This window comes from Scardinius erythrophthalmus (genome assembly GCF_964197995.2).
Source record: "Scardinius erythrophthalmus genome assembly, chromosome: 19".
NCBI classification, from domain to species: domain Eukaryota; kingdom Metazoa; phylum Chordata; class Actinopteri; order Cypriniformes; family Leuciscidae; genus Scardinius; species Scardinius erythrophthalmus.
Genome location: NC_138239.1, coordinates 18,500,109 through 18,514,926, shown reverse-complemented (window position 1 = coordinate 18,514,926; position 14,818 = coordinate 18,500,109). Strand labels below are relative to the sequence as shown.

The window sequence follows — 14,818 nt, the reverse complement described above, 5'->3', positions numbered from 1 at the left end:
ACAAGACGAATATTAATATTAAATATCAATATTAAAGACGAATATTAAAACTGTGATTTCCAAGAACGGAAGAGTCATAGATATTTATGAAATATTGAAAAGTCTATACATTTCTATAATAATAAAGTTTTTTTTTTCAAGCTAATCTCGACTAGAATTGCTCTCTGCGGTTACTATAGTTGTTACACGTCTTTATTCATCACAAACAACAGGAAAATGGAAATGTCATGGAAAACTAAGGAAATTCATTGATCAAAAGGTGTGGGAATCCACAGTACAAATTAGTGGTGACATGGTTCACAACCACAGGCATGTGCATTTTAGACCCCACTTTCTCACTTCCTTTCTCTCACGCACTTCTGCTGTAGTCTCATTTATTGTAATTTTGTATTGCTGCAGGTCGGCCCTTAAGTTATGGCCCCATTGTTTTTTTTTTCAAGCGGATCCTCTGGTTGAAATCGTATAAAGACTTAAGCATTGCCTTGTGCGCTGCACTGTCTAAAGTGAGTTATTAGACTCATTTTCTCTGGGTAATTTTAGATAAAAGCTCGGTCATGAGGGAAGCAAGAACCAGAGAAAAGAGAGAGAGAGGGGGAAAATTAAATGACAGAGCGTTACGATAAACGGTCATTGAGAGAAGTGCTCTTAAAAGGCAGGTGAGAGGATTAGATACAGTAGTCCTGCATGTGAATGAGGAGACGGTGGGGCGGCACAACTAATGTGTAGCATGACATCTATTATCCCTCTTCCTGTCCTGCAGACTGGCAGCATTACACAACTCAGCCAAATACAGCCGGAGCTCTGCTGTAATACTACTAATGCAAGGAGGAGCCCATGGGGTATTGGGTAACTGTTTTTGCACGGTGTTGTGGTCTGACATGCCATTTCTCGCTGCTTTGAAACTCAGCCAAACCGCACTCTGACTGGATGTCGGATCATACAGAAGTGACCGGGTTCACTCTGAGGAGACAGACCTTTTACATATTACATTACATTAGTCTGAAGGTCATAAGAGACAAGCATCTGACTGATTTCCTGCTGACCTCTGGTTGCATTAGTAGTTTTGATTGGATTTATAGATTGATGGACTGAAGGAGGGAGGGGGGATGAATTAGATCTACAATCTGAACAGAAAACTTGATATTTGCAATACATGCATTGAAATCATTACATTCAATTCAAGCTAAATCTGACAAAAACGTACATTCGTGTACGTTTTTCAAGGTAAAAATAATTCATAGGTGAGTTAATGCAAACTAGCACAATCTGTTAGGAGTAGACATATAGATATGGTAGGGTAAACTTTTAGTCCCTGGTTAATCATAGTCTTAATTTGATCCCAATTCTTAAAAAAAGTCATACTTTACCCAAGTTTGCTGACCAATCAAGCAATCGGGGTAGTCTTATTCCTGAGCAAACGACTCTTGATCCATTACTTTTAAGGAATCATTCAAAAAGACTAAAGTGTTAACATTTGAATTAGTGTGTCAGATACAGATGATGAAACAGTTGATACATTAATTTATATATAAAAAGTTTGAGCAGTATCTGCAATCTTCTGTCAAAAGTCAAGCTCATGTTCAGTTAGGGGGCTGAAATCCTAGCATTAAACATGAGGTTTTATAATTAGTTTTATATAAAAACAAAACAGGTCTATGGTATTTCCTATGGTAATTTGGATTTGCCAAGTAAACATGCGTGTGTGGCTTAAGGTAGATGTAGCAGACTGACTAGTTTCTCAATGTCTTAGGCATCTGGCACCCGGTGAGGTCTGTCCCACATGAGAGTCAGCCTGTCAGCAGCCCTGTGTGTGTGTGTGGTTCTCTGGTAAAATCATTCGTCTCCTGTCGTCTACTTCTCACTGTTGCTGTATTAGTGTGCTTTCCTCAGTTTACCTTACTCTCTCAGTTCATAACAGCTGTACGTGTGTGTGTGTGTTTGTGTCATCAGTAGATGACTGATGTCTGTGGAGACGTTGTTTGATCTTTGAGGAAAGGTTATATGTTAGCTTCTGGCGGATTTGCTTTACATAACAGAGGGAGGGGGAAGTAGATATTACATCTTGAATTTGTGGCTTTTAAAAGGACAATTACACCAATCCAAATTAGATAAAAATTTCACTCAATGCTGTCATATGACTTCAGAAGACCTTATGGACTACTTTTATAAAATGTTTCTGATATGAAACATTTTTATTATGTTTTCATATACTTTTTTTATCGTGGATTTTGAACGACATGACGGCTGATATATATACATGTGTGTGTGTGTATATATGTATATATACACACATATATATATATATATATATATATATATATATATATATATATATATATATATATATATATATATATATATATATATATATATATGTGTGTATATATGTATATATACACACATATATATATATATATATATATATATATATATATATATATATATATACACTGCTGTTCCAAAGTTTGGGATCGATACACGATACGATTTTTAATGTTTTTAAAATAAGTCTCTTCTGCTCATCAAGGCTGCATTTATTTAGTTAAAAACAACAACAAAAAACAATAATATTGTGAAATATTATTACAATTTCAAATAACTGTTTTCTGTTTGAATATATTTTAAAATGTAATTTATTCCTGTGTTGGCAAAGCTGAATTTCCAGCATCATTACTCCAGTCTTCAGTGTCACATGATCCTTCAGAAATCATTCTAATATGCTGATTTGCTGCTCAAGAAACTTTTATTATTATTATTATTATTATTATCAATGTTGAAAACAGTTTTTCTTTCAGGATTCTGTGATGAATAGAAAGTTCAAAAGAACAGCATTTGTCTGAAATAGAAAGCTTTTGTAACATTATACACTACTTTTCAAAAGTTTTTTATTAAAGAAATTAATACTTTTATTCAGCAAAGATTTATTAAATTGATAAAGTTACAGTAAAGAAATTTGTTACAAAAGATTTTATTTCAAATAAATGCTGTTCTTTTGAACTTTCTATGCATCAAAGAATCCTGAAAAAAATGTACACAACTGTTTTCAACATTAATAATACGATGAAATATTTATTGAGCAGCAAATCAGCATATTAAACTGATTTCTGAAGGATCATGTGACACTGAAGACTGGAGTAATGATGCTGACAATTCAGCTTTGCACTACAAGAATAAATTACATTTTAAAATATATTCAAATAATATTTCACAATATTACTGTTTGTTTTAAATATTTAATCAAATAAATGCAGTCTTGGTAAAAAATAATTAGTAGTGGTAATCTTTGTTGGGAAAAGTCAACATTCCTCTTTTCGTCTCTGTATAAGGCTTGGAGTTGTGGCCACTTTGTCCAAATCATTCGAGAAGAACTGGGTCTGATCCCAGAGTTGTTTGCTGGCCTCTCTCTCTCTCTCTCTCTCTCTCTCTCTCTCTCTCTCTCTCTCTCTCTCTCTCTCTCTCTCTCTCTCTCTCTCTCTCTCTCTCTCTCTCTCTCTCTCTCTCTCTCTCTCTCTCTCTCTCTCTCAGTCACCTCCTCATGTTCCAGAGACTGAGATATTGGACCAAGGACAGAGAAAAGGAGGGAATGGACGAAAAAGGAATCAGACAGTCACAGGGGAACACGTACAGGAGACTAAGAAAAGACAAGACAACAGAAATACTTTTTTTCTTTATCCAGCCTCTCTCCCTCTCGCTCCCTGTCTCGTTTCACTTTCTTAAAGCCGAACTCCTGAGCCGATCTGCCAGACGCTGCCTAGAAAAGTGAAAGAGAGTCGTTCTGAGTTGTTTATGAAATCCATGCCGTCCAGACTGATGGAGTTTTCTCTCTTCTCTCTGTTGATGTATCTGCTCTGCTGGGCTGCAGTAGGGAACCACACCGGCCGGATCAAGGTGGTCTTCACCCCGACTATCTGCAAGATGACCTGCACCAACAACCGCTGTCAGAACAGCTGTCAGAAGGGCAACACCACCACTATCATCAGTGAGAACGGGCATGCAACGGACACCCTCACCGCCCCCAACTTCAGAGTCGGTGAGTGGGATTGCCGCCTCTTCTTGGTGTATTGTGGGAAAAGTGGGAAGTTTTCATTCATCCAGGTCTTTGAACATATAATTCCTTCGTTGGCAACTGGATTTTGCTGTATGTGTGTGTGTGTACGCTTGCGTTTGCTGTATACTGAACAGAGAACAGCTGGCCGTGGGCCTGTTACATCATGTCCAGCCTCAGACAGGTCTATAATTATGGCTGATGTTTGGATGTGTTTCTAGTCGTGGTTCGGTGGGGAGTTTTAACTTGCCTGGCAGATATTTTGGAAAAGTTTAAGATGCTTTAGATCATGTCTGAAAAACCTACATTACTTAACTTCAGTTCTTCTCACTTTGTTTGCTGCAGTGATATTTCACAACGACGGCCCAGAATGGCTCAAGAGCATGTGGTCATGACACAGCAGAACATCTTCTGCCCTCCGGTTTAGTTTGGGTTCTTCGCACATTTCTTAGTTGTGTAGCCCATTCAGGGTTACTTGGAAAGGATTTGATTTTGCCTTGGTAGAGTCTTTGTTACTTTCTTTAACTTTGCATTAATTTTTCCACAGACTATGGTGTATTTGCTCATCATGATTGAAGTTTCATGCTATCATATTTAAATTCCACTATACAAAGAGCACAAATTACTTTTGTTAAACAACCCATCTTGATTTCATTTATAAGAATATTTGGCGTGTCTCTGTGATTACCTCATAACTGTCAAAACTAATGGAAGACAAACAAACTGTCTTATTATAGACAGCAGAAAACTACTTTGTTTTTTACGTACTTGGTTGATGTAAAGATGACGTTTTAAAGTGAATCATTCAAATAATGGCCAGTTAATTCATTTTAGTATTTAGCATTATCATTTTTTTTCTTTACTTTAGTACCCTTTAAATGAAGGGGTACTAAAATATTGATAACATTTACATTGTAAATAAAATAATATTGTAGTCCTTAAAGTCAAAAAGTTTGTGCTAAGTGCTAGCATAGCTTGGTGCTTTCACTTCTTGGCCTTCTGCTCTTTATGGTCCCGCATCGGTGGATGATAGCAAGTAGTACTTTTGTGACTTGCAAGTCTTGCGTTAAGGTCAAGAGTGAAGCAATAGACACAATTTATACACACAGTGGTTACATAAGGTTTACTTTTGAATCCAATTACTCTGTGGACACAAGGGTAGCATTCAGCTAAGGGTTGTTTTCACCAGTGGGTTTTGTAATCTGTGCCCAACAGGGTGAGCAGCTGAAATTGTATTCCATATAAGAGGGTCAGGAAAGCTCAGAGGGAGTAAGTGTTTGAATGGCTAATCTCAGAATAAGCAGAGGCTGTGCGTGGTGCTAAGATGTCATTATGTCTCTCTCTCTCTCTCCGTCAAGCTGTTTGTCTGAATGAGGTGAACGTCTGGAGTGGGTGAGTGTGTGCGGCCTTATAAGGAACACAGAGCGTTCTGTCAGCTCTGATCCAGACACAGCTGGGAGGAGAGATCGCAGGCTGAGCTCCAGCACTGTGGATAATGGAGAAACACACGCACATACACTCATTAGGGTTGGATCAATACCAAGATTTTGGCTTCGGTACTCTGAACCAGCTTCTCATACCTCAGTGTTGATGCTAAACCGATTCTTTAAGCAACAAATAAACAACCTCAGGCGAGTGATGAAATGAAATGAGCTGTCAGTACATTCAGTAATTTGACTGATCTCAGTGAAAGTATGCAATAATTAAATATTGTATTATTCAAAAGTTTGGGGTCGGTAAGATTTTTTATATTTTTAATTCATTTATTTAATTCATTCCTGTGATGGACAAAGCTGAATTTTAATCAGTCCAATAAAAGCTGAATTCAGTCTTCAGTGTCACATGATCTTTTATAAATCATTCTAATATGCTGTTTTGATGCTCAGGTAACAATTTTTATTATTATTAATGTTAAAAAATTCAGCATTCGTTAACTTTATACTCGATTTTTGATTATTTAATTTGGAAATTAAATTTTAGTAACAAAGTAAAAGTCTTCACAGTGAATCTTACTGACCCCAAACTTTTTAATGGTTGTGTTTGACCTCTGTTGTCTGATAAACACATTATACAATACAGAAATGTAGATAGATTTGTTAAAAGGTATAAACATTGGCAAAATGACATTGTGTCATGGTATTTTTTTTTACTCATGTATACAGAGAGAATGTGCCATGCAGACCTGTAAATCATTGATCAACTCTTGGATTTGACAGTCACAGTTCAATAAACTGTCTCATAGAATACTAAAGCATTATCACAGCAGATCGATATGTGGCTGCATGTTCCTTATATGATGCACTGATGGGAATATGTAGTCCAGACTGCTCCAACTGGAGCTGACTTGTCATCCCCATTGACCGTTTTCTGAATATATGCCTCACCTTTACACGTTGTTGGACATAGTTGTGTTGGGTGTTTTGACAATCATCCCCATGGAGCTGCCAATGAACCTGTCTGTACTAGCAGATATGTTGAGGTTTACAGGAGAATGTTACTCCATCTGTTTAAGGGCCTTGGGTGGATGCTCTCTCTTTTTTTTTCTTTTTTCTTTTTTTTTGATGAAATGATATTCCAGGTATACCATTTATACCTAATAGAGCTTTACCTCGAGTCCTCGACTAGGTAAAGCTCTAATGCTTGCTTTTGTGTTTCACTTGTGTTAAAAACATTGCCAGTTTTGAAATTCGTGTTTGTGTGTTTATGTGTGTGTGCTGTAATCATACTGAACATACTGTCAAGAACTGAACATCATACACTGCCATTCAAATGTATGGGGCCAGTAATTTTTTTAAGAATTAATACTTTTATGCATTGAAGTGATCAAAATAGTGACAGTAAATATATTTATATTAACAAATTATATTGTTACCAAAGAATATGTCAACTAAATAGTTTTTTTTACTTTAAATTTATTAAAGAATCCTGAAAAAATATCATGTATCATGTTTTCCACAAAACATATTAAGCAGCACAATTGTTTTCATAATTGACAACTATAAAAAATGTTTCTTGAGGACCAAATTACTGTCATAACATTTGTCAAAACGGGAATAGATTACATTTTAAAATATACTAAAAAAGAAACCAGTTATCTTAAATTATAATAATATTTCACAATATGACTAAATATTTACTGGTTTGACTATTGACTACATACTGTATTTGTTCCTCTCGGTTCCTTTTTTGTAAGTCACTTTGGATAAAAGCATCTACTAAATGCATTTATAATGTAAATGGTTTCTGGTATGACAATATATTTACTGTTTTTTAAATAAAATAAATGAATAAATAATTGTTTTTAATTTATATTTATATACATTTAAATAAATAAATTAGAGACTTCCTTCAAAACATTTTTTTTTTAATCTAACAGAGACCAAACTTTTGAACAGTAGTGTATGTTTTGTGACAGACATTGCAACAGAATACATTTCTGTGAAGACGTTATATATTATAATATAAAAAAAAATACTGTTGCTAGTGATGGAGGACAGTTCTTTTTTCATATAAGCTTTTCAAGCCTGTGAAACATAAACAGTATGTGGTATGCTGCTTGGCTAACAAACAGAATATATGAAAACAGTGTGAGTGGGCATGGTTGGAACATTGGCTGACATGTGGAATTTACATTTTGGGGTTGGTTGGCAGAAGTCATAATTTTAGGAAATATTTGTGATGTACAGTATAAAGCATGAGATTTGTTGTTTGATTGCTTTTTATTTCTTTTTCAAACTTTCATTTGAACCTATTGGATTTTCATGTTTATTCCACCAGAGATATTCTGCGAGTATGAAAACAACTACTGTCTCCATAAGACTGTCCCGCCAGGCCTCTCGTTTGAGTTGCTCCTGGCTGTCAGCTCATCTGAGAGTCACTGTGTTTGCTTCTGTGTATGTTTGAGAACTTCTATAGTTGCCAGTTCTGACAATAAAAATCAGCTCACCGCCATATTAGTAGAGTGTATGTCTCACAACATACATTCCTCTTTTATCAAATGAACCATATACAGTATGAGCAGTCATTTATGTGTGTCAGAGAGTGAAAGTTAATGTGGTCTGTCATCCTGCTCCCGCTGGTTATCTTACCATTTAGGCCACATTTCATTTGTTTACTGTCATGCTGTTCTACTTCCTCCTGTCCAGGAGAGAGTAGTGCTCTTCACTAGCTAGGATGGGAAGCTTGTGTGTATGAGTGTGCGTATGTGTGTGTGATTCAATGCTGATACATGAGTGTGTCAAGATATTGCCTGAGGTTCAGTGTAGGCACTGGAATAGTCCTAGATTTCCCACTAGAGCAGAAATAATGAAAGTGTGTGTGCACGCGTGTTGTGTATAAATCATGGTTTGTCAGAGTGTATGTAAATATTTATATAAATATACCAATGTATCAGAGAAAATATATGTGTAGGCTATCTATCTATCTATTTGTTTGTGTCTGAGCGTGGGTTTGTTTAGCTCTGCTTTGAAGGGGAAATAAAGAGAGTTAAATATAAAAAGAACTCTCCTTGGGGACATTTGGGGATGTCCTCGTTTGAAAAAATGAATGAAATAATGCTTAATGAATAAAATACTGCTTTTTAAATTAAATAAATGAAAAAAAAAAAGTGTGAAAATGTATATAAAAATAATAGAAGACTATGCTATGTTGTCATTTAGATAGCGAGTGTGTGTGTGTGTGTGTGTGTGTGTGTGTGTGTGTGTGTGTGTGTGTGTGTGCGTGCGTGTGTGTGCGTGTGTGTGTGTGTGTGTGTGTGTGTGTGTGTGTGTGTGTGTGTAAGCATTTGCAGTCTTTCCTCCCTATGATCTTGAAATATGTTATCTGCAGTCACAATGAACTGTGCGTCTGGCCACAGGAGGGGTATATGTGGTTTGAGAGGAAATTACATCATATTGTTCCATGTGAGAATGGTGGTTAGGACAGCCATGCTGTTTTAATGAGCATTTAGCATGATTAGTTCATGATGGTTAATTACATTATGTGGCTTTTGGTTTAGGAACGTTTTTAAAGAATATCTTGACAGGAGAATGAGTTTCACCTCATTTAAATGTTTGAAATAATGTCCTATACCACAACACAAACGTATTGCCGTAAAATATCTAGCCCCAAAACCTTTATTTACCTCAGCTGTGGGATAATTAAATCCATTCATCATTTTGCTGCTATTATTGCTGAGCAAAATGTGATCTAAAAGCTTGAGTGAGATTTTAAGCACTGTGAAAAATGGCTAAAAGCAAGCAAGGCAGAGAGAAAGTTAAAGATGTTTTAGGGCAGAATGGTCCGTCACCATAATGGCATGGTTTAGTGAAAATGTGTCACGCAGAACTCCCATTACATGCCACCACAAAAGTTCTTAAACAGATTTTCTGTGAAGCATTTAAGCGCATACACACACGCACACAATGGCCCACAGCAACTAAACACTTGCTCAAACACAGGACAAAACTAAAGTGTGAAGATAATTTTGTTGGTTCATCTGTGCATAATTAAATGTGATGGGTTGCTAAACTAAACATTGAAAAATGTTACCTGATATGGCAGTGATTAACCTTTGCTCTGTTTGTGTGTCTGTTTTAGTTGTTTGCCATTTGCCCTGCATGAATGGAGGAAAATGCAGTGCTCGGGACAAGTGCCAGTGCCCACCAAACTTTACTGGAAAATTCTGCCAAATGGCAAATCCAAACGGTCACCAGGGGCAACATACTCTCACAAACGGGCAGAAGACACACATCCACTCAACGCACACGTTACCTCTCACCTACGGCACTGGACACAACCAGGGTAACGCTTTAAATGTTTAAATCTGTCTTCTGTTATTAATCTGAAATACATGGCTCTGTTGTTATTAAAGGAATATTCAGGGTTCAGAATTACCACAAAAATGAATTTCCACTTGCCCTTTGTTTTCTCTCTTAAAAATAAAAAAATGAACAATCTGGGTTACAGTGTGGCACTTAATGGAAGTGAATGGGGCCAACCCATACACATTTAAATACTCATTGTTTCAGTATTATAGCCACAAGACACAAGCAAAATGCTTACTAACTGTCATTTCCATGAAAACACAACGCCATAAGCCCTAAAACTCTAAAATGACAAACAGCTTTTAAAACAGCTTTACATCTCAATAATGCAAGTGCTTTTATAAAGTTTTTAGTTTCACATTTCTTCTATTCTGCTACATAAATTGTTCCCACTCTCACTTGTACTGTACGTAGCTCACATTTATTTTATTTTCTGTGGTAATTAACATTCCACTATAAATACTGTCTATTGAGCTTAACTTGGCTTAAACCTGTACTGAACCCATATGAATTTAAATTGAATACCCCTTAAAGCTTTACTTTTCTGTAGGTTTGGTGAATGTTCATGTGAAACATCCCCCCGAAGCCTCAGTCCAGATCCATCAGGTGTCTCCAGTGGACAGTAACGGGCAGGTGAAGAACACGCAGTCCAGCCACTCCTTCACTTACCACAGCAGCAGCCAGAGCATCCAGCATGGGCACACTCACAGCGGTGTCATTTACCCCAACCAGCAAACATACCTCCAATACCAGCCAGTGACATCCAAGAGCCAGCTGGGACGCTGCTTTCAGGAGACTGCTGGAATGCAAGTGAGAGACCATAAGTGTTTGAATAAACAACTGTACGACACTTTTTTAAATTCTCTCTTCATAAGGAGATGTTTTGAATAATGTCTCGGAGTTTTGATCCATTCAATGGAAGTCAGTGGGCTCCAGTATTATTTTGGATTGCATTGACTTTCATTGTATGGACTAAAGCATTCTTTAAAATGTCTTCTCTAGCTTTACCTTTCTCTTCATCTCAATCTCTCTCGCTGCTGCTGTGAGCTGTGAATCATCCACTATTATTCTCTGTCGCTCACTTTTAATGCCTTTTAAACTAACTAGATTTCAGCTATCACTGGATAATCAAGAAATAGAGCAAAAGACAAAATGAATAGTGAGATGTTCTCCAGAACATTGTGGTGCTCAAGGGAACATCTGTCTCTTCAGAAGAGAACTGCAAATGAAACACAAAAGAATGATTCTCAAGAGTTATGACTCAGTACTTGCCCCCAGCTTAATAGAACATCTAGTTGTCTTCCGCTCCCACAATTGTTAGTCTATCAAGTTATTATCTCAAAATTCACCTCAGTCTTGTTTGTTTACTCTCTCTAATCGTAAAGTGCTGTGGATGTTTTTGCAACCATTCAGACTTAATTTGCGACTTTGTCTTTTCATGTCAGCAGAGAGTGGGGTGTTATCAGGTTGTTTAAGTTGTGTATCATTGCTGTCTCTCAGATTGTTGTTTGGTTCGTGCCTGGTTCAGCAGATTAGATTCAGTCAGGGGGGAGATATCAGGGTGCTGATCAGTAAGAACTGGGATCAAGAGCTGTGTGAGCAGAATTATATATGTTTGTGTGGTGAATGGTGTTGATGAGTATCTCTCCTTCTCTTTCTTTCTTTAACTTATTGTATTTGATTGTGTTTTATTTTGTTGTAGTGTGGGAAAGCTCTGCCCGGCCTGTCTAAACAAGATGCCTGTTGTGGGACTGTAGGCACATCATGGGGATTCCAAAAATGCCAAAAATGCCCCAAGAAATCATGTAAGCTACTGTCTCACTCTCACAAACAAAAACTCCCCTTACGCTCTCACACAGACAATTATTTGCCTCGTTTTTACAAACAAAAGCACCCATGTCACCCTCACATGCAATAAAAACTGTCTCACTCTCACAGAGACGAACATCTGCCTTGCTTTCACAAACAGAAACACCTGTCTCACCCTCATGCAAAAACACCTGTCTCACTTTCACACAGGCAAATATGTGCTCGCTTTTACAAACAAAAACACTCGTCTCACCCTCACATGCAGAAACACCTGTCTCACTCTCAAACAGACAAAAATCTGCATCAGTTTCACAAACAAAAACACCCATCTCAGTCTCACATACAAAAACTGTCTCAAGGATTAGGTATATTTCATTCTCCGCCTAGCACACAATTGAACGGGCAAGTATGGGAGTTCGTTTTTGAATGCTCAAATAACTTGCACATGCAAACAAAATTCGAGCTGCACATAGACATCATCGGATTGTACTGATGACGAAAATAATGTCACACAGACTGTCCTCGAACCAGAGCAGAATTCAGACAATAGAAGTACATTTTCCGTGTACGTTTACTCTCACACAAACAAAAATACCTGTCACACCATCACACACAAAAACATCTGTCTCTCCTTCATGTAGACAATCATCTGCTTCACTGTCACAGACAAAAATGCCTGTCTCACTCTCACACCATCGTTAGTCTCACTCTCTCTTTCAAACATCTGTTTTACCTTCACACACACAAACATCTGTCTCACTCTCACACACAAACTCAAGCATATGTCTTACATTTTCATTTTTTCATCTTTTTTTTGAACGACCAAAATGACTGAAACAAACGAGTGTATGTTCAGAGTGAAACACAGCGTTAAACATCAGTATGTCTGGGCCCCATTAGAGGTGAATCACACTTGCAGTATGATTGTGCAGAGGAGTATTCCATAGTAGTGTGGTCCAAAAAGAGCAGGAAAGCAATGATTCATCACCAGGCCCAGCCTTGATTTCTCACTAACTAAAAGAAACTATGATGGGTTCCTCTAAAAACTATTTGATGCCAAACCTCCAAGTGGCTGTGACTCAAAAGACACATGGTCCTAATATCAAGAATGAGAGGGAAGGGATGCATTCCGCAGAGAAAAGGCAAGTACGTAATGAATGGGCAAAAGAAAGAGAAAGCTGTAAGGTATCTGGTTACACACGCTGTGTTGAACTTACTGACATGCTGACTCACCTGGCACACACTCCAGCTTTAGTAATGCTTTCTCACATACACACACATTTACTCATACAGTCATGATTCCTTCTTGCTTAGTCACTTCTATGAAGTTAGTCCCTACAGAAAAGTGTTAGCGTTCCACCCCTATTTCTCTCTCTCTCTCTTCCACAATTTCTCTTCACGGTATGTCCGTAGATATTTGTGAAATTCTCTGCCCATATATGGGCGTCCCTGCATTATGTGCATTCCCAGACATATCACTGATTTAAACCTTATGGACCTTACCAAAACAAGCGTTCATGAGTGTATGAAATATTTAAGGATTGTTGTTTTAATCTTCAAATGCCAATTAAAATGTTATTCCTTTACTTGAAAAGTGTGGTCTGTTCATCTCACACTTCACATTTCAGTTACAAAGATGTTTGCTCCAGGAAAAGCGATTCAATATTGCAATGAATGGTGTGAAGTTGATGTGACATTACCGCTGTCTCTGAGGTCTGTGTGCAGCATCTGTAGACGAGCACTTACTAGGACTTCAGCTGGCACTGAACGGAAATAGAAGTGCACGGCAGTTATGTTACACAAGTGTTGGGGTAATGAAGATATAAACAAGTCTGGAGTTCGGCCCCCTTTTATTTCTGAAGCAGGCTCAAAACATGACCCTTGAAAATGTCAGTGGCATTCTGTTCTGTTCCAAATGAGTCATTCTATTTCTCTCTCTCACTTTGTTCTATTTATGTAATTTATTATGGTCATTACCCATGAGACTGAGAGGGAAGTAAACCCTGTTCCTGTTACACGTTCCCAGTCGCATGGCCTCTCCTGAGACAAAACCTTAAAACAGTCACTAGAGAACTATGTACAGTGTTGCTGCTTGCTTTTTTAATCTGAAGTTGATGAGCTATGGCGTTATTAATGATCTATGTGTGAATGTGTTTTGTGTGTTAGTGTTGAGCATGTAAAAACATGTAAGAACAAATGTAATCAGATCAGATGTATTAAGTTTCACACTTGCGTTTTGTTTTCCATTATATCCTGTTAGTTTCCTGTGTGAATTGATTAAGGAGCTGAACTCTTGGAGATCTCCTGTACAAAAAATAACCATGGTAATCATCTGGCCAAATACCATAGGTACTATAGTTATTGTTACAGCAATAATAATACAATGGCAACTTGGAATTTACCATCACTGCCGTAGAAAAAAAGGGACGTAAAGAGCCTTAAATTGCATTAAATTGATCAAAGTTTTTTATAACATTACTAAGATTTCTATTTCAAATACTGTTATTTTGAACTTTCTATTCATCAAAGAATCCTGACAAAAATATTAACCAGCAAAACATCAATAATATTACGAAATGTTTCTTGAGCACCAAATCAGCACATTTAAAGGATTTCTGTGGTAACTATGGTATTAGTATTTTAATTACAAATTTTGCAAAGATTTTATATGTGCTGTATTCTCACTTCACCAAAGTTTCCTTCCTCTCTTTCTTGCTGGAAGAGAATGTTTTCCTTTAGATCTGTAACTAAACGTGATGTTATTTTTTTGTCCTCCTCTTCTCACTCTCTCTTTCTCTCTCTTTTCTCTAAAGCGATTCCTTTAATTGAATGTCCTCAAGGCTATAAGAGGTTGAATGCCACCCGCTGTATCGGTAAGTGCCATGGCTTGTTTCTGCTTGCGCATGCTTTTATTGTGTGTTTTTGTTCCAGCAGTCAATGTGTGTTCTGCAAGTTTGTGGTGCAACATTTTTTGTGTTTATGTAGTTGTGTAACGATTGTGATGATTTTGATTTGATGGATGAGTTTTTGGCCCTGTCCCAAATGGCACCCTAAACACTCACGGTCTTCCTACGAGTCCGCACTTTTGTGACGTACAGTAAACGCCGCTTTGACTGTCGGAAGAAGTCTGCTGCGGAGCTCGCTTCAGTGCGGGTTTAAA

At 37.3% G+C, this 14,818-nt stretch overlaps 1 protein-coding gene across 4 annotated transcripts in view; it reads left to right on the top strand.

Moving 5' to 3' along the window:
• Positions 1–14,818, top strand: part of ltbp1 (latent transforming growth factor beta binding protein 1) — an 82,863-nt gene that overhangs the window by 30,288 nt on the left and 37,757 nt on the right. For all 4 annotated transcript variants that reach the window (XM_081347782.1, XM_081347781.1, XM_081347780.1 and 1 more), the window contains exons 5-9: positions 3,863–4,030; positions 9,623–9,826; positions 10,400–10,659; positions 11,552–11,654; positions 14,472–14,531. In XM_081347782.1, the coding sequence (XP_081203908.1) occupies positions 3,863–4,030; positions 9,623–9,826; positions 10,400–10,659; positions 11,552–11,654; positions 14,472–14,531 (795 nt within the window). The remainder of the gene's footprint in view (positions 1–3,862; positions 4,031–9,622; positions 9,827–10,399; positions 10,660–11,551; positions 11,655–14,471; positions 14,532–14,818) is intronic.